General features: G+C 31.0%; 1 protein-coding gene and 1 pseudogene across 1 annotated transcript; both read right to left on the bottom strand.

Annotated features, from left to right (window-relative positions):
• Window positions 1-5976: 5976 nt before the first annotated feature.
• On the bottom strand, window positions 5977-9560 carry LOC133831574 (GTP-binding protein BRASSINAZOLE INSENSITIVE PALE GREEN 2, chloroplastic). The gene is made up of 4 exons (XM_062261941.1): window positions 9379-9560; window positions 7912-9282; window positions 7145-7308; window positions 5977-6452 (listed from the first exon to the last, which is right to left on the bottom strand). Exons 1-4 carry the CDS (start codon window positions 9479-9481, stop codon window positions 6123-6125), a joined length of 1968 nt encoding a protein of 655 aa, XP_062117925.1. The 5' UTR covers window positions 9482-9560; the 3' UTR covers window positions 5977-6122.
• A 2244-nt stretch (window positions 9561-11804) lies between these two features.
• LOC133831575 (syntaxin-81-like) lies at window positions 11805-19652 on the bottom strand (annotated as a pseudogene).
• Window positions 19653-21614: the final 1962 nt, after the last annotated feature.

The following is a 21614-nucleotide window of genomic DNA, read 5'->3' as shown; positions in this document are numbered from 1 at the left end:
ATCATACCCTCCATCCTTGTTACCGAATATAGTATTAATGTTAAAGACTCATCATATAACCAATGGAAGATTGGATTTTTTGGCTACTATGGAGAAGAACGAGAAATGAGAGAGAATGGCCGAGGTCGGGGAAGAAAAGAAGGGGATAGAGAGTAAAGAAAAATGTTTTTATTTCTTATTTATTTTTATTTGATTTTTTTATTAATTTCTTTTAAAATTATAAATTGGAGCAAATAAAACATGACACGTGTCATTATATTTTAAAAATATTTTAATGATTTAAAAGGAAGAGTAATTTAGATATTATAGAAAAATTATTGACTAAAATCATGCCAAAGGCGCCATTTTTTTTTATTGATTTTACTATAAAAAAATATTATTTTGATTTGTTATATTTTGGTAAATTTGTTTTACAACTTCAGTTTTTTTTTTTTAAATATTTATTTAGAAATACAAATCACTTAAAAAAATTCTCTAAAAAGAAAATACTAGGTTAATTAAGAGAAAAGAAGAATTAAAAAAATGGTTTAATTGGAAAAGATTAATACGAGAATGAAAAGAATTTTAATTTAAATAACGAAATTAAAAAAAAATCAACAAAAAGTAAAAGTGTGGTGTGAGAAAATTCTAATTTTTTAAATTTAAAACAGGAATATCTTTTAAACAATGATAACAGAGAAAAAATAGGGTTGTTAATAATTTACCTAAAATAAAATTTAAACTACGAATTGAAATCAAAATCTGACCATGTATAGTATCCAATAAGATCGTTCACACACATATATATAACACTTTCTATTCAATATCATTTATAAACTATAAAACCTAATCCTAATCGAATTTTAAACACTTATTATGCACATATACAAAGTACGAACACAGAAGAACATAACCATAATCAAAATTATCTCTCCTAAATCACTTATTTCCAGAGTTTAACGAGCCCTTCTAATCAAAAGTAAGAAAAACATTGAATTCTATATATGCTTTACAATTCATTATTTTTTCTCTTGTTTTCTTTTTATAAATATGATGATAATATTGCTATGTGTTGTGACATTATATGTTGCTCAATACTAATTAAAGCGACATATTATTATTGGTGTATATAATTTAATAACGGATTTTTTATATTATTGCAATCTCATCAAAGTACTTAAACATAATTAAGTGTTTTAGGGTTACTACTTTTCTTTTATTGCTATATATAAGTATTTGTGTTGTCCAATATTATTTCTTCTCTAATCCATCATTGTATTTGTTTTAGGGTTTGCGATGGATTTTTCGACGAAAGAAAACAAGACGAGTGTTTTCGGTAAGACAAAGACGTTCGTGGGCGAAGTGGTGATAGTGCGAAAGAGTAGTCATTTGGGTCGTTTGGAGAATTACTTGTTGTTGGTGATAACGTACGTAGCGATGTGTTGGTGTTTGACGTTTTTGTTAGTAACAATGGTGTTAAGGGCTTTGAGGAGTGGAGGAGTGGAGCTAAGTCAACAAGTGATTCTGGCTTTCCTTGTGATAATCTCAGCTGTTTTGTTCTTTGTTTCGGGTCTGTTGTTGTTGGTTGAGTTTCACGACAAGGCTGGAGAATGGTCTATTGAGAGTAGTGAGAAGAAGAATAAGCCTCGCAACTACTTGAATGTCTAGATTAATATCACATTCATTCTTCTTAGTTCATCAATTTAACAACAAGACCCTTTTTTAATTTTATAACAACGTTATAGTAGAATCTATTGATTTTATTTTTTTAGTTCATGTGTTTGATTGGAATAAATGTGGAGAATTTCTTAAATGACAATTGTTTTTGTGAATTAGTATGAGTGTGCTTTTTTTTTTAGAACTAATTTAGTACATTATTGAGGGGTAGCACATTGATGCAGCCAACTTTTTGGTTGCACAAAAAATAAGATTCAAACAGTTGAATTTTACACGCATATACAAAATACAAACATAAGTGCAACAACTTTGTTTTCGGTACTGTAAACTATTTCTAATTTTTTAAAAATTTGCAGAATGTCTTAAATGACAACAATGTACACTATCATAAAAAAATAAAAAATAAAAAAGATTATTTCAATGCCCGAACCATGCCCTGGCTGCACCGAAGTCTCCCCCTATTATTGAGTTACTAAATACTATATATAAATTCAAAATTGTATATTTTTTTACCAATTTTGGTAATTTTGTTTTTTTTTTTTTGCTAAGAAATTTATAAATGTATTGATAAATCTAAGAGAGTTTAAATCAAATAATTTTAACATATTTATCAATAAAATTAATGAAAATCTATAATTTTAAATTGAATTGGTAGATTGTATTTTGTAGAATTTCTTAGATAATTGAATTGTTTCGCAAACTATTTGGAAGACTATTTTACAAAAAGTTATGAAAAGAATAGTATTTTGCAAAATAGCATATTATGTATATTTTCACCAACTACTCCATATAAATCAAACACCATGAAATTAGATAACTGTAATTCTCAAATAAATCTATTAAGTTGATATTGAGAGTGTCTTTGTATAGAAAACAACTCCATTGTATAATAAAAGCGATTTGCTATATTTTTCTAAGTTAAAGATGATTTTGTTCATGCAAAGCATACATACATGGATGCGGTTTCAAGCTTAGACTACTTGCTGAGTCTCTATTGAATTTTAACTACCCAAGTTATGGTTATTATATTTCTAGCACGACATAGGACTTGGAATGCGACGACACTGAGTGCCTCGGAAATAGCCTTAGGGGGCCGAAAACTAAGTCTTTATAGGAGTGGTGCTCGATCAAGAACCAACGGCTCTCTTTGAGTTATTTCAATGCCATCGAAAGTCCATAGTTTCAAGGTTGCTTCGTCTTTGAGACCCAAAGAGAACCAACCTAATCTGGCCAGCGAAACATCGAAGCTGTTTGTGTCGCTACTTGTTCCAGACACTTTGAGGCCTCTACCTTTCAAGCTGCATATCTCATATCTTCATAAAAATGCTTCACTAGAGGGTGGGGCGAATGGAGTCTCGGCATAATGCCCCAAAATTTAGTCCAAATAATTTCTATAGAAAGCTTATTTTAGTTTTTCACTATAATTTTTTTCCTCAAAGAAAGCACAAAATATTTTTTAAAAAAAGACTACATTTTAGTTTTTTGCCGAAAGACCCCAAAATACTTGGGTCTGTCCTATTCATAAATTTATAACAAAATGTGTTGAGAAAAATAAAAACATTAGGAGACAGTGATGATAAAGTTACTTAATTTGTCAACAATGGCTGTCCAAATAGTTCTGTAAAGAAGTTTTATGCTCTTAAAGCTAAAACTTGAATTGTAGCCATAATCCTAATTAGACAAGTCAGAAAAATAAATTGATCTTGAATTTTTTGAGTACAAGCAAACAGCCTCAAAATAAAAATGATCAAATTAAAACTAGTTAAGAAGAAACATATGAGCCGTTAAATTGAATAAAGCAAATAGGGTAAGAGACATACTTTTGGTAAAATGATGGATTGAATTAATCTAAAATATGTAAATTAATTCAACCTTTATTCCATCAAATAAATGAACCCAGCCACACTCCAAGTATAAGAACAAAAATATCAGTTTTAGAGTGGGAGAGAAGTGAAAAGAAAAATTCAGTCTTTTTTTTTTTTACAAAAATAAAAATTTAGTCTTAATCAATAATAATGGCCCGTTTGGTAAAAATTTTGTTTTTGATAAACACAAAAATAGAAATATTATTTTATTTTTATTTATTTATTTTTAAAAAATAAAAATATGTTTGATAACTATTTTTATTTTTAAATAGAAAAAATAATACACGCGTTTGATAATTTTTATTTTTATTTTTTGTTTAATATGATGTGTTGATTTGAAGAAAAAAAAAAATTAAAAACTATTTAAAAAAAATTGAAAGTAAAAAAATTCTATTTTCAAAATTTAATAAATTTTAATTAAAATTTTAAAAAATAATAAATAAAAATAGGATTACCAAACACATTTTATGTTTAATTGTCAAATTTGTAATTAATTAAATGAAAAACTATTTTTTTTAAGTGTAACCATACAACACCAATAATAATAATAAGATATACAAATTTTGAATTTAATTTTTGAACAATACAGACATACTAATCGATATCATATGATATTTTGAATATTCAAATAAAAGTATCATTTAAAAAAATAATAAAAACACATATACCTTAGAATATGTACGGTCAGTTACAATATAACATATTTTTAAAATACACTAAATTAAAAATTAAAAATCAAATAATACGGTTTGTCAAAAAAAAAATCAAATAATACGGTATACTAAAAAAATAACATTTTGTTTTTTAAAAAAAAAAAAAATATCATTTTGATTTTGCAGTATAAAATATCGTTATCATTTTAACTAACAAAATTTTGAAATTAAATATCAATACAAATTATGGAAAACCCTAATTTTTTAAATTTTAAACACCTTTATCGTATAAGTTGTTATAAAAATCTGCTTATATACATAGTTAGATAGACTAACTCTACACCTTTATGCATGAACACAAAAAGTCATAATATTAATCAAAATTGTCACTCCTAAATTACTTTCTCCAGAATTTGACAAGCACATCTAATCAAAAGTAAGTAAGAAGAACATCAAATTCATTCTATTTTACCATTTATTTGTTTTCCTCCCTAAATCCAATAATATTATATATTGTTACTTGTAATTTATACATTGAGTATCACATATTCTAATCTATTATTGTATTTGTTTTAGGGTTTACGATGAATTTTTTCGACAAAGACAAGCTAAGAGATTTCCTCGATGCTATTCTTAGGTTAAGGATCATCATAAGCGTTATTGATTATAGGTTCAGGAATATCTCATGCGTGAGAGGTGTGATTGATAGAGTGAATAATATCATAAGCGAAGTAATGATAGGACGAAGGAGCGATACCGATATTTTGGAGCATATCTTGCTTGCTATTATGAGATACACAATCATGTGTCTCATGGGATTTAGCTTTGCAATTTTCTTAGTAAAAATGATGATCAAGGGTTTGAGGATTGTAGGGGTGGTGCCAAGTCAACTGGTGATTGATGCCATCTTTTTCACCACTTTCCTTATTTCAGTCATTATTTCGGCATGGTGGCTCTGCCTTCAGTTTAGCAGGGTTGAAGATTGGATTATTGAGTGGAAGCAGAAGAATAGGCCTCGTACCTACTTGAATGTCTAGATTATACCTTTTTTTTTTCTTGTTGTAATCATCTTTGTTGAAACAACAACTTTAAATTTAAAGTAGTATTCTTTTTTTAATTTTAAAGCTCGTGTATTTGATTGGATTATATTTTGGAGAATTTCTTATGTAACTGCAAAATAAAATTTTTAGTTTGGATAAAGGAAACTAAAGAGTCTATATTTGTTATTTTAATACTTTGCATATGATAAATCAAAATAGTTTTTTTTAGGTTCTATATTTCCGGTTCAAATAAACTCTAAATCAATCGAAAAGAAATTGAATATAAAAACACAATTGTTAGGCAAGAATTGTTGCGAGTTGTTACTTTGTAAATTATTTATGGTGTTATGTAAAAAGAAAAAAACTTTAGAGATCTTTTTGAACTATTTCGCATGATTCATTTTACAAAACACAACAAATGGTACAAATATTTTGGACATTAAGTTTTGTTTCAATGTGTTTTGACAAATTACTTTTTTGAAATAGAATGTCCTACTTTGTTAAATTGATGAATTATTTATGATATTAGTTCAAAAAAAAACTTTAATCAAAATCAAATTTAAGAATCTATTTGTACTATTTTACAAAAGACGTAATTTGTCAAAACATAGACATAAATTTTTTTTATTTCCTATAATGAAATCAAAGAATTGTGAACATTTTTCAATTTTGAACTGGTGTACTATAGAACAAGTAAAATAGTCTTCCTAGACACTCGTCGAACATATATGTAAATAAAAATATTATGAAATTAGATTACAGTAAAAGAAAAAGAATTTGTATTAAGTTGATCGTGGGAGTGTTTGTATAGAAAACAAAATGACTGTGTAAGATGAAAGCCTTCTACTAAATTTATCTACGGTAAAGGTGAATTTGTTCGTGCATTGCATACGTACATGGTGATGGTTTCAAGCGCATATTTCCTCTTGAAGCTTTTTCTGTTGAGCTTCAAGCTTAGATTGATTGCCCAACGCCTCGGAAATAGCCTTGGGGAGCCAAAAACCAGGTCTTTCCAGGAATGGTGCTCGGTCAAGAACCAAAGGTTCTCTTCGAGTTATTTCGATGCCATCGAATGTCCATAGTTTCAAGGTTGCTTCACCTTTGAGACCCAAAGAGAACCAGCCTAGGCCAGCCAGCGAAACGTCGAGGCTGTTTGTGTCCCAGCTTGTTCCAGACACTTTAAGGTCTCTGCCTTCCCAGCTCCCTATCTCAGATGCACGCTCAATGCCAATAGGAGGCTGCAACAAATTTAAACTTCATATCTTCAAAAATTTATATAAAATAAATGTGTTAGAAAAAAAAAACATTAGGAGACATCAGACAAGATATATCTTAACTCTTGACATATTTTGCATAAGTCAAAATCTTCAGCAGAAAACTAAATAGGTATGAGGCAAATTTTGTCAAGCCAATTCCCTCAAATGGAAACACCAATGGGCAATTGGAAACTGAAGACAGATCACTGAGATCCATATCTCTATGGAGATGTGCCTATTGGCTACCTAATAGTACTGTAAAAATGTTTTATACTCACTTGAATTGCAAGCATAATTCCTAATCAGACAAGTTTAAAAGAGAGTGTGTATGAAAGAGAGAGAACAACAGCATTTTTGTTTTATACTTTTGCAAAAATCCAAACAATGGCCTGGTAGTCTTAATTCAGTAACCAGACTAGTAAAAACATACAAGGGAACAACAGTGTTCTTGTTATTCATTTCCATAGAAACCCCAACAAGTGCCCCAAAACTGGTGGCTATAATTCACTAATCAATAACAACTGCTTTTTTTGGTGAAAATCCTGACAATGCCCACTATACTTGGGAACTCATATGCAAATTGATTCTATCCCTCAAGTCCATTGGTTGGCATGGAATTACTAGAGAGATTATGAATGCAAGTATCCATCAGGGAAATAAAATAAAAAAATTACCTGTAGCCTTATGCCAACGTGTTTCTTCCAAGTTTCTTCGGCATTTTCTATCTTTCCCATGTGCAAAGAAACGTTTGGTGATGCCCAAATGGTTACATAAATTGTTTGTACAGAGGCTTCAACAAGGTCCAGTCTCATTAAGCCACCAACATGTATGGTCTGTCCTGCCTGCAGATACAAAAACATGTTTGAATTATAAGGTTACCATCAGGATCAGATTTTACCAAACAAAGAAACCTCGAAGGACATATTGGATGTATTGTACCCTTGGATGTACACATCTTGTATACCAGAAGCAAAATCAAAACTTACTCCCTCAGCAAAGAGGAAAAAAGAGAACCACTCTGTATATCTTATTGAATTATATAGAATATAGTAGAACTTGGTGTTACAAAATTTTAGTTCTTTTGTGTCCGCTTCTTTCAAAGCTCAAATTTTTGGAATAAGTGTACATCAAAATCTGAGAACAAGTGGTAGGAAACTTGGTCAGCCTGTTGAAGTGATAAACAGGTTAACAAATTTGAGTTGAAAAATAAGCATGAAGACATATACCTCATGAGAAATGGGAACTGAGATATCAACTACAAACTAATACATTATAGACAGAAAGGGAAAGAAAAAAACATTTAATGTTTTTGACAAGAATGAACTCATTCACACTCACAAGAAGTTTTAACAAGTAGCCTTGGGTTAATATATATGTAGAGTGCTGGCCATTCATAAAACATTCAGCGAAAAATGAAAAAGCAGAGAGGGTATTAAACAACTTGCCTTCATCCTGTAAGTTCGAGCTTTTAGCTCCTTCCGTATCTCAACCATTTTCTGCTCCTCCCTGTTCAATCTCATGGATACCAAATACGGATGTAGAAGTCCCGGAGTATCAAACAACTTTGCCTTGGCAGGCAAAATTCCTCCTATTCTCAAGATCCCAAGAGTTGTCCCAGGAACAGGAGCTTCTGTTAGTTTTGTAACTTTTGCACTTTCTTTCTTTGCAAGTGCATTTATTAAAGTAGACTTGCCTGCATTCTGAGCACCTATAACCCACACATTCCCTCGAGGGCCAGCCAACTCTTTAATGAAGGAAAGCAAATTCCTCACTCCCAAATCCTTGCGAGAGCTAACCAGATAAACCCCACTTAGTTTAGGTGCCCCTGCAGCCCGAGCACGATGCCTAACCCATCTATCTAACCTAGTAGGCGAAATTTGTGATGGCAGAAGATCAACCTTTGTAGCAACAAGAACAAGCTTTGGTAACCTTTTTTTAAGCTTTGGATCATCTTTGTTCCCCTCTAAAGCTTTAAACAATGATTTTGCAGCTCGTTTTGGGAATGAACCGTCAAAATCTACACAATCAACAACCATAACTACAACTGTAGAATTGGAATTCCCAGATGGTTTCACCAGCCGGGTAGAAATTAACCTATCAAAATCAAAATCAGGTATCAAGTTTTCAACTGCTTGGTTCTTTACCTGCCCATAATTTCTCAAAGAATGACACCTAGCACACACTGTAACCTCCTCTTTCTCTTTAACAGCTTCCCTAGCCTTCCTCTTCTTCTCTGCTTTCGATATCTTCTCCTTCTTCACCTTCTTCAAAAAATCCTCAGTAATGTTACCATAACCAACCCCTGGTGGAGTAAATCCATCCAAGTTCAACGAATTCACTTCCTCCCCTAATAACTTAGCTTCCCATTCATCAGAATCCCAATCAAGCTCATCCCCACTACCCAATTCACCTTCTTCCACATCACTTCCCTCAAATTCATCCTCAATTTCATCCAAAAACTCTTCTTCTGCATCATCATCTGCTTCTTCTTCTTCTTCAATTTCAGCAAACACCTCAAGCTCACCCTCAAGCTCCTCCACACCATCTGACAATTCTGATTTCACTACCTCCCTTTGTTGAAAAAACCCAGGAAGATTTGGGTCCTTATCTTGCATAAAGACCCCACAACCAGGACAAATGGGTGCATAGCTCTCATCCTCATCTCTTCCCTCACTCAAAACTCGACTTCCAGCAGTCCCACCACCTTTCCTTGGTCTAATTTTTCCATGAACTTTCTCACTTGCTTGGATTTTTACAGCACAACTAACAACTAATGCCTTCTTATTATGCTTGTTTTTGCAAAAACTAAATCCTGAGAAAACAAATAATAATGACTGAAAAGTCTGAGTGCCTTTTTTTTCTTTAGTTCAAAGCTTGAAAGAAAATAGGAAATGAACAGTGGAATTACCTGTGAAAGAAGAGGAAATTGGTGCTGGATTTTCTCGTTTGCCGGCATTGTTGGAAAATTTCAAGCTCAGTTTGGTGGCTGTTGCAGATAACAAAACTGCCATTGATTCGTTGAGAGAAAAATGAGACCCAAGCCAGGAGGGAAAAGACGACGTTTTCCGGTTTGCTGCATAAAACGCAGCGTTTAAATCCTCAAATTTTTTTGGTCGAAAAATCCTCTTATATTGTCAAGGGAAAAATAAAACGCAGCGTTTAAATCCTCTTAATTCTTTTTTAAAAAACTCTCTCCTACCATTGTTAAAAATTGGAAGCAATTCAATCACAAAGTTTAAGGGTTTAATTAGTTCGTGACTAAAAAAATGCAATTTCAAAACTGTGATTTTGAAATTTATGACTAAAAACATATTTTTGAATAAATGATTGGATTATTATTTATAAATTGTTTTTTAATTTTAAAAAATTGAATTTGTAATTGATAAAAGATCCGAAAAATATTACACTATCATAATATATATATGCTTAAGATGAAATTGAAAACTATTTTAATTTTTTTAAACAAATATTATATGATATTAAATTTTAATTTATCAAAATAAATTTTAAAATTTATACTAATAGTACATCAACATCAGTTTTTGTTTTATTTTTTAATTAAAGTTACAATTTCTAAAATCTAGGCCACATTAGTCCAACAATGTCATCTAATATTTTCTATCTTAATCATATAAGCTTTATAAATTTATGATTCATCTCCTCCTTGTTAGTTTTTTGTTCTTAAATATGCAAACTACAAAGTCCAATTTATTTTGTGTGACTAGTTAAAAGGCAACAGAGAGGTTGAAGGAAAATCAAAGTGTATAAAAGAGTACCATTATGTGATTAAATTTGACTTGAGAGCTGCTTTTGGAATATGCAAAATTGTTTCATTATATCCAAAAAGTTGATTGTTTAGATGTGGGAAATGAAAAGCATTTATATGGTTTTTGCAGTCACTATCACTTGGATTTGGAACCTACACGTTGATGCTTACGATTTCGATAGCCATACCAGTGATTTATTTAACTTAAATTCCTACATTATGAAAATTAAACATTACATTTAAAAAAAAAAAAACTGTTGTTGTTGTTATTTAATTATGGTTAATTTCACTTAGTATTTTGTAATTTTAAATTTGACAAGTTATTGGTTTTTTATTTTTGTTATATATACTTTTATTTATTTAATTTATTAGTATAATATTAATCTAATTTATTACTATGATATAAGTCTAAAAATAAAATATAAAACAGATTTATAATTATAAAATTAAATAATTAAAACATAAAGTATTATATAAAATGATATATATGTATTTAAACAAAACTATTAAGGGTATTTTAGGTATTATTTTGTTGCTTTTATATGAATAGTGCTGACTTTATTATTGAATGTGCATAGTATAATTCTTTAAAATGAAGATAAAAATAAAGTTGGGTTGAAGATGATTTTTGTATGATTTTGATCTTTAAAATGAAGGAATTGAGGTTTTGAAGTCAATGTTGGAGATACTCTAAGGAGTTCTTACACAAACCAATTCTCCAATCCAGACCTAAGATCTCACTTTCTCGCCCTTTTTTCTCCGAACTTTCAATGTTGGTAACCCATCCTACAATCTTCACCAAGAAAGAAACTTATTCAAGGTGAAAAAAAAAGTGATGAGTTAGAGAAAATAAGAGTAAAAAGATAGGTAAGGTAAGATAATGGGTTTAGTGGTTTATTTCGTTAGGGAGGTTTTCAAACAATGAAATGATATATCACTTTTTTTGCCTACACATCTCAGTCCTATAAATAAAAAGTAATGATATGTACAGCCAAAATATACACTCAAACATTAAACACAATGACGTGTCACTACTTTTAAAATAGTAGGTCTCAATTTTAATAAATATGATTTGCTAAGCTAAACTAACACATCACTGTGTACAATGTTTGAGTGTATATTTTAGGTGCACATATCATTACTCATAAATAAATAGATAGAACTATAGGTGTAAATATAACTTTTTTTTCATAAAAATTTCACATCAATGCTCCTATTAGGATGAAATTTCAAAATTCACATAAAGCATACAATAATACTTGTTGAGAAAGAAAAGAAAACAAACTACAATTATCATTGGGTCATAATCCATTCATGGATGAAGAGAAGAAAGTTCCTAAGCTTTGGAGAAGAGTGTTTGAGCTTGAACATAGCGGTTTGAATTGAAAAGTCATATGCTTTTAAATCAACTCAACTCGAGAAAAGCTATTTCAATTTGTTCAGTTGATCAGGTTGTGATGACAAGAGGTGAAAGAAATGTTCATGAATAAGGAAGCAAAGCAATAAATGTATATGTTTTTCCTAACCCTACTTGAAATGCTATCTATATTTAAGTGCAACTCAAAAAATTTAGGACCAAATTCCATTTCCTTTTCTTCTTCTTTTTTCCCCTTTTCAATGAAATAAGTACAAAGAGAAATATAGTATTTTGTTAATTGGAGGTGAAAACATTTTAACTAGCTGTACCAATCAAGAAACAAAATTGAAAAAGTGAGTACAAATAGGAAAAGAATAAGAAAGGTCCTCCTGCTGCTATTCCTCTGGATAGCTTGGGACAGTTCTTTGTTACCAAGCTCCACATTGTGTGTAGCTTCAACAGCCTGTCAAATAAAAAAGGACGAAATTTTGAAATCACCACATGCTAACATCTCTATCTAATTAACTTGTAAGATGATAAGAATACTCTATATAAGAATAACCTCTATTTTATTATAAAAAAATTTGGTCCCAATTTGGATAAGTTATAAATAAGAATAACTTCTAAAATGTAATTAGTTATGCATATTTTAAGTCTCGTATTAAGAAAGTATACCTCTATATAGTAATAGTTATGTATCCAGTCAAATAAATATATATATTATGTTATTTATTTGTACTCAAAAGGAGAAAATAAAAAATGTATTCCACATTTGAATTACTTTTAAATATGTAATAATTATTAAGATATTTTTGTTATTATTGTTGTTAAAGTTGATAATTTGGGGTATTTGAAAAATTTTTTTTGTACAAATACTTCAATTGAGTTATAACCTCTTAGTTAGAATACAATTAGTCTGGTCCCAAAAGTATTCTTATATAGAGTTTTTACTGTAATATAAAATATATATTTATACAGACTAAGACTGCCCATCTTAAAGTTGAAGTACAAGAACCCAAGTACCATCATGAGCTATACAATTAAGTTAGAAAATGAATTGTCCACTTCTCTTCGAAGATAATTTTCGAAAAAAGGTCGAACGAGTTTGCTTTGTATTCCTCCTACCTACATAACAATTGCTATAGTTTTTTTCTTTCCTAAAATGTTGTAGATTTAGAGTTAGGCGAGGAGTCTCATTTCAAAAAAACTCTTAGCATTCCTATTACAAAATCTATTAAAATGTATACAAAGGGAGGAAATAGCTACCTCGGTATTTACAGATCTAACTGGTTCGAAAATATGACAAAATTGAAGACAATGGTGCAACAGGTTGGCAGCCTATGGACTAAGTTTATAAAATTGTGGTAATCATAACCATAAAATTATCTCTTTGTTTTTATTTTGGGAGTGGGGGTAAAAAATTTAGCGTAAAAGTTTATGTACATGTATTTTCCCAAAATCTAAAAGAAAAAATGAACAAACATTTTACCTGATCATATAGTTGTTCTATTTGTTTGGCTTGATGCAAAACGTGTGTAGCCATGAGATGATTCAATGCTGACATTTCCACCATCTTAGTTTCGGTTTCTTGAACAGAATCTAGAAGGCTAGTCAGCTCGACCTGCAAATCAGCAACAAAAGCTTCAATTTTTAAGAGAGCATTAAAGACTGAGATTGAACAACACACAGGACAGACATGATGAAACATAGAAAAATACACCACTGGTGGGCAATCACAATGATTACCTGAAGAGCACGTGTTTCGTCATCCAAGAGCTGTTGCTTGACTTTTAGAGGCTCCGGTTGAAATTGATCAGCTTCCCTAGGCTCAAAATTGTTTAGTTGAGATGAATTTTCAGAACTTGGTTTGGTAATAGGCTTAAATTTTCTTCTTGGTGTTGCTCTACTAATGGCTTCTTGGAAGCGTATGGCTCTCAGCTGATCAAACTGTGAGGTCACAGAGTGGAGCTTCTCACTCAAACTCAAAACCTGCAATCAAGATATTAGATTTAGAAAATAGCGATTGACCAAATTATAATATTTATCAATCTTAGTTTCTAAATAAGCTCAAGTAAGATATAAAAGTGTGACAAGATCCTATTATCACCACAACATCATTAAGGAGTTGAAGTGGATGATTTCTGCCATTAAGCACACCAGTTAGCATATATGATATATAGACATGAATGATTAATAATATGCAAACTGCTACTTACCACCCCATGTTTGTGTGCTACAGTATCAGCATTAGATTTATCAACCCGAATGCCAAGCCAGCCGTTGAATTTGTTTCTTCATCATTTATGCTGTTTTTTAAAACATCAATTTGATCTTGGCATGCTTTAATAAAGGCACCAACCTGCATAAAATTGATTGAACAATTTCATTTTAAGTATTTTTCATGAGTACAAACCCACCACACCTAGTTTTTTATTTCAAAATTCTACTTTAATATTTTCATCACAGCTATATTCAAAAGAAAATTAGCTAAGCTCCAGGCAAGTGTAAGCCGAACAGCATAAATGCACACATAATGAAACAATTACCACAGTTTAGAGATTTCCAAATCATCTAAAACTTGCACAGGCACTAATGAAGTTATAAATTATGAGGGAGAAAAACCATAAAAGAATGTATACTGGAATGAATGTGTCTGATAGACATTTTATATCATCGAATGGAGGTTTTTGAGGGGGGGAGGGGGGGATCTTCAAACAAAATTTGAAAGAAGATGTTGAAAACATAAAATAAATTGTAAAGACAATAAGAATTTAAGTGGCAAATTCCCTCATGACAAAATATACTTTAACAAAACTGTAATATGACTTACTTCATGCTCAATGCTATCTCTCTCCTGCTCAGTAGTGCGATGTAGATCCACATAATCTTTACGATGTTTCAGCATAAACTGTTCTAGTGTTTTAATGCTCTCAAGCTAATTGAGAAAAGAAAAACAAAAACAAACGAGTCAACAATGAAACATAATTTATAAGAAATTTCCTCATAGAATAAGCAAGGCAATGATTCACATACTGTTTTCAGTGCGCCTCTAGTAAAAGCTGATCTTTGGCGAGGCTTGTGGATAATAAAATTTGCCAAAATGGTGGCCAATTTAGACTGTCAATAAGCAAACCATGTTAATCATAAAGATTTGACTATAGCACAACCATATTATGAGCTATAAATGAATTTGAATAAATCCAAATGCTTTGAAAACCAAACCTCATCATATCCCAAAGAAACAGCAGTGCGCCTCACGGCATCTTTAAAATCCTCAGTCCTGTCTCTGACTTTTGACATTCTTAATCATCAAGAAGCAATCAAAACCTAACCCAAAAATTTCCACCAAACACTTTTACTCAGCAAGGACAGAATATAAGAAATGATAAAAGAGCTATAGTTTCTTTTTATCCCTCGATCTGGTATGCAAAAAATTGTTCTGGGTAAAAAAAATGTTTTCAAACAAATCTATCTAATTGTCCAATGTACAACTCTTATAACTGATCAAAAAAATCTTATAACTAATAAAGTGGCTGATTTGAGCTGTCTAGATTTTTTTGAAGATAATAATGTTATTTTACAACAAAATTTAAACCTCAAACATTCAATGGCTAAAAATTTAAACTAATACTTTCATAATTTACAACATTGGTCTTAAAATTAGGATGCGATCTGCTGAACAACAAAGACATATTTGGAGGATGCTGGAGAAATCTTTGGCAAGAGAAATGGATCTCGAAAAGAAAATGACCAAATTAAGACAAGTTGAAGAAGTGCTAAATCAAAGGCTGGTCTCCTCAGAACAAGAAGTATACTGCATGGGAGATGAAACAGAAGATGTTTGGGAAAGATTGTTTGAGGCAGATAATATGGCTGTGGTTTTAGTGGGAATTTCAAAAGAGCTGTTGGGTCAATTGCCGATACTCCAGCTAAGTTTGAAAAGTTCAGCTCAACAAGAGACTCAGCTAAGATTAAAGCTTGAAGGTTTTGAGGAAGAGCTGAAGGCTAAAGAAAATTCTTTGAGCAAGCTGGAAAGCAGCAATGCAAAATTTAATGACTTGCTTGTTGCACAAACATACGAACTAAAATCCAAATTGAGAGACGCTGAAGATAAATTAATTATTGCCAATTCAGAAGCCTTTTCCTTTGGGTGAAAAGGTCAGCTTTGCTTGAGAAAGAGCTGAAAGAATCTGAGTTTCTGCTGCTGAATGCAAAGTCTTCTGCAGATGGTAGTTAGGAAGAGCTTAATGCTCTATGTTGTAGAATCAATGAAATGGAAAATGTTATTGCAGATTCTGAAGTAAGGATATGTAAAGCAGAAAGTAGGGCTGAAAATGCTGAAACCAAGTGACCAATATGGAGCTTAATGAAGAGCTGGGCCTTCTTAAGAGTGGTGTTGGTGCCTCTGACAAGGTTGATTCCCTTGAGAGGCAGTTAAGAGAGTCTGATCTTCAGCTACAATGTGCAATCACATATGCCAAAGCTAGTCAAGAGAAGCAAAACCTACTGTATTCTACAATAGCTGAGCAGTGAGGGCAGAGAAGCCAGACAAAGCAGTTTTCATTGGAGGAGCGAGAGATTCTACCACTGGAGCATTACTGTGAGAAGTGTCGGAAGCCATTGAAGAATCAAGAAAGTAAAAGAAACAAGGGAAAGTTGAAGAAGAGGATCGATGTTTTGGCTGTACCATGTAAAGAATAGAAATTGTTTGATAAAAGCTCAGATCAAGTAATGGATTGAGCTACTGAGCTTTGTATTTATAGAGTATCACTATTACACCAAAACAATATTTAACAGCTGTAACCAAACCCAGTTGTTCATTTAGCAGAACCTAAGTGTAATATCTAACACAATCACCCCAAACAAGAAAAGCTTTCATTGAGTTCAAGCTACAGACCTTCAACTTAAATGTCAGGATAAAATCTAATCCCTGTTCAAGCGGACGGCAGGTGGTTGTTTACTTAGATCAAGTCCTGGTCTGTAAGGTTGAGTAATTCCTGCAGAACTCACATGTACAAACCTACAGAAAATATAAAATCAATTAAACCAACAATTTTGGACAAAAAGGTACAAGAATAATGATCCCAGAAATGGCCAGCACACATGTCAAACATCAGAGAGGTTTAAGAATTCATTAAAGTATATGTAATTCCAAATCAAAGAGCCAAATATAGCATTAAAATAAAAACATATAAATCCAAAAGTCATATAAACAAAGATGAACAAACATAATGGCCGACACTTAGCTATACCAGAAATTACTAATTTAGATAAGAGGCAATTTATCAAACACCTAGGACTATAAATTCATGAAAATGAAGAAAAACTCTCCATGATAATGATAATGATCCCAGTGGCAGTGGCAGACGGATGATTGTTCTGTGTAGGGAGGTGTAGTGACAATAGCAGACAACAATTCAGAAATTTGAAGAACTCACCAATTGGATGACAAAGTTAGGGTGTCAATGACAAAGTGCAATAGTGAAGGATCAGAAAGCGAATGCGAACGACTTGCCGTCGATCTCAACGTCGTCGTCGCAGATCAAGACAACGACGGTTCGAATGGCGGTTCGAGGGAGGAATTGGGCGTTGAGGCTGCTCGATCATTGCCGGACGAGGGAAATGGTGGCGTCGCCGAATGACGAGAGTGAGATTGTGGGATAATCGAGCTAGGGTTTGGGTCGGGGTGAACGTGTTTCTCAGAGGACAAGCACTGCTGAGACGAATGGGGCAGCTGAGTACTTGGCGGTGATTGACTGGAGGAGAGGGATGCAGGATTCGAAGTAGCCATTGACGAGGACTGTGATTTTGTCTGATCAGAGAGTCCGCGGGTCATGCTGGACCGTTGGATCACATGGATCGACGGTGATGTTGCGCAGAGAAAGCGATGACTTTAAGAAGAAGAAGAGTAATGCGAAGCTTGTTAGAAAAAGAGTCATCTATGGCAGCTTTTCAAAGAGAAGAGGAGGATGAACTGAATGTTTTGACTTTTTGGCTACACTGACTATTTAACAAAGTTTACCTTTTTTTTACGACAAAATCAGAAACGTCGTCATTTAACCTTCTGTTTTAATTTCCCAATGAGATATGCCATGAATTGAATCATCCCACTTGAATCATCACTTTCACCATCCTCTGTAATTTTACAATAAATACAAATTAATCTTAGAGACTTACACAACCATTGTCATAAAAAATATCATATAAAGATAGTATTCTTATGTGCCAAAAACAACTGCCAAGCATTCCTCTAAGCACGCATTCTTTATAAACATAAAACAACAATAATAATATTTAATCACTACTAACAACAATCGCTTATATATATTTATCCCTAACATCCACACAAAAACAACAATAATAACAAAACCAAAGCTACAACATTATACACTACTAACAACAATCACTTATATATATTTGTATATATATATATTTACTTTAAAATATTTAATCAAACACCTTAACTACAATATCAGATTCAATATACAAGTAACATAACCAATATATAGAGTCAAAAATAAAATAAATAACAGTACACACTGTAAAAACAAAACTAACACAATCTACGAATCCAACAGTTCATCCATAGTCCATATATAAAAGTAAAAACGACCATATATTCACTGGAAAAGAAAAGAGACCTGTATTTTGAAGATAAAAGGGTGAAACGATGGCCATGTTGTTTTTTTTTTTAATAAACGGTTTTGGACGAATTTTTGGGCAGGTTGAGTTGAATGAAATTAATGACTAACTAAAATTTAAGTTGTAAAGTTTATAATCTATGTAAATTTTTTAGTGTTTCACTCACATCATGATACAAATTCATTCTTCAAGCATTCGTTCACCGAAAATAAAAATTCTCTTTAAAACCATGTACATAATTGGGATAATGGCGGCATAAGTACCCAATGTTTGGGTTTTGTACGTGTCATATACCCAATGCTTATTTTTAGTGGCAATAGTACCCAAAGTCAGTAAAAGTGTAATTCCACCAGTCTCCTCCGTTAGGTCTGTTAATAAGCTGATTAGGTCTGTTAATAAGCTGATTAGGCAGACACGTTTCACATTTTTATTGGTCCAAATCATAATTATTTTTAAAATATTATTGAGCTGGACCAATCACGGAGTGACACGAGTTGGTCCAGTCATCATGAAACGGAGACCTAACAAAGGAGGCGGACAGAATTACACTTTTAATGACTTTGGGTACTATTGTCACTAAAAATAACATTGGTCTATACCGCGTGCAAATCACAAACATTGGTCCCTACATAATTGATAATATGAATACAATACAAAAAGTTGTACTATTTAAAAAAAAAGGTTCAACCACTACACACACAGGACCCTCGCACACAAATCAGGAACATCCCAAATAAAGATACATAGTATTGATTCAACCGCAACACATGAATCTCACATACAAATCATCCAAAACAACAGAGAGCATTATCATTGTATCATGCAGAGCCCAAAACAGAGAGCTGCCTGTAGTTTTCAAATTAAAAATATTATGTATATTTAAAACTATGATGGAGGTCGAGGGGCATTACCAAAAGTCGTTGAAGGAAAGTAGAGAAGTCTCCGTCGTCGACCATAAAGAGCACAAATCCACCACCGTGAGCAGCGACTCTAAGACGTAGGACACGGAGGGTATAGGAAAAGTGAGGAAACTGAATGATTTAGGGGTCAGACTTTAGGGCAAAATGAAATTGTAAAACTATTTCAATTAAATACACAAATAAAAAGTGAAAAAAAAAAGAGAGAAGAGAGGCAGAAATCACACCTGCTCTGGTCTGGGTTTGGTGCGTGAACAGGCGAGGTGAGGTGGCGAAAGGGTGGTCAGATGGGGGTGAGTGCTAGGTTCGGGTCACCTAGCTTCGGGGTCGCGCGCGAGGGAGGCCGAGATGGGGCTGGTTGATTCGGACACTTGCGCTTGGGTCATCGGAGATGGTGAGGGAGGGACGACGGAGTGCTTTTGGGTGAGGGGAGATGGAGCTGACGAAGAAGGTGGTGGTGTTGAGTTTTGGGGTGGCGGCTAGTATAGATTTAGAAATGAAAAGTTAATTAGTATGGTTTCACCCAATAATAATGTGTAATTTTTACCTTAATTAAAATCTACTCAAAATTTACACTACAAAATATTAATAACTAAAAATTTATAACTTAGGTAAATAAATTATTTATTTATATATATTTAAATTAATTAAAATTAAATAATATAGGTAGAAAAAATTTAGAAAATATTATTATCATCATATAATATTAATAATTATGTTATTTTGGATAACAAATTTGATATATATTAATAATAATATTCATAATAAACAAATTGTATATCTCTTCTATATAATAAGTGTATAGATAACAAAAATTCTTAGTTTTAACAGTTTTTTTTTTTTTATGTTAACTTTAACAGAATATTCTTATATTTAACGATAAATTGTAAACATGACTTAAACTTAAAAAATAATAAAGACATACATCTTTTTTTTATCTTATAAATTTGTGTAATAGTTTGTTTTTATCAACTGATTGTAAATATTTTTCTTTATCAAATTCACTAAAAGATATTGTGAGATATATTAAAAATTAAAAATAGTTGATGCATGTATATTATTGTCTACGTACATTATGAATTTTTCTATTATTATTTTATTTTTAAATATTATTGTATTATATATATCATATAGTCATGTAAATATATATATCTATGTCAACGTTGTATTTAGATGTCATATATGTAGAAATTATTTATATAAATCGTAGAATTATAATTCATTCTATTATATATATATTAAAAAAAAAACAGTGAACCAATTTTTATTAAATTTATAGATAATATTTATAATTTTAAAACTAAGCAAACTTGTATTGTATATTCCTTTTACTTAGGATATATATATATATTTGTGATTTGTCTAAAGTGAACTTGACCAACCTAAACAAAAAAAAATAAAAATACCAACAATTAGGGGTGTCGAGCCCACTAGAGCAAAATAGTTGCACCAAAAACAATAAATTGAGTATTATAATATCGTTTGGTTACATATGCATTTTTTTTTTTTTTTTGTGAAAAGTAAAATAAAATATTTTAGAAGAATGGAAAAATATATACAGATAAGAAAAAAAAATGATGAGAATAAATATGAAAGTTATATGTGAAATTTTATTTACTATCAGTATCAATATTATTATTTCACGAATTTACACATGCTTTGCACCTTTAATTAATTGTTACGGCTGCATAATATATATCTATATATATATATGCAATTATAATATATAATATATATTTAAACTAATTATATCTCTTCTATATAAAAAGTGTGGAGATAACGAAAATTATTGGTTTTAATGATTTTTTATTTTTTTTCCGTTAACTTTAAGGGAATATTCTTATATTTAATATAATATTTTTATATTTAGTAGGAAATTCTAAACATGACTTAAACTTAAATAAAATAAAATAATTAATTAATTAAACAAATTAAAATAAAATATTTTACAATGAAAATGATTTAAAAATAATAAAATCATATATTTTATAATTTAAATAAAATTTAATTAAACTTAATATTATATTAAACGTATAATATACAATCTTTTGTTGTTATTATCAAATTAAAAAACTAGAACAAACATAAATTTTAACAAAAATAAATAAACAAATTAATTAATTAATTAAAATATGATATTTTAAAGATATTTTATGATAAATTAAAAAATTAAATCATATTTATTTAAAAATAATAAAGACATATATGCTATTTTTTTATCTTATAAATTTGTGTGATAGTTTATTTTTTATCAAGTGATTAATGGAGTTTTTTTCTTCATCAAATTCAATTGACTTTGAAAATGAGAAACTTGGCCAAATGTTAATAAATCTCTCTTTCTCTTTTAGGACAGAATAGAACTATACAAGAGAATATGCATGTGAATACATCAAGAAGTTATATTTAGTCATTTAACTTGGTCCAATAATGCATTACAAGAAAACATGCCCAACTGTTAACAA

This window comes from Humulus lupulus, chromosome 4, assembly GCF_963169125.1.
Source record: "Humulus lupulus chromosome 4, drHumLupu1.1, whole genome shotgun sequence".
NCBI lineage: Eukaryota > Viridiplantae > Streptophyta > Magnoliopsida > Rosales > Cannabaceae > Humulus > Humulus lupulus.
The sequence above is the reverse complement of the archived record's forward strand: the minus strand, read 5'-3'. Positions and strand labels throughout refer to the sequence as shown.

Excerpts from the sequence above, each read along its gene's own strand:
- LOC133831574 (XM_062261941.1), bottom strand. The coding sequence starts at position 9,481 with ATGGCAGTTTTGTTATCTGCAACAGCCACCAAACTGAGCTTGAAATTT. Across the intron at positions 9,283-9,378 it reads AATTTCCTCTTCTTTCACAG|GATTTAGTTTTTGCAAAAAC; the intron begins GTAATTCCACTG and ends TTGTTTTCTCAG. Across the intron at positions 6,453-7,144 it reads ACGTTGGCATAAGGCTACAG|CCTCCTATTGGCATTGAGCG; the intron begins GTAATTTTTTTA and ends AATTTGTTGCAG.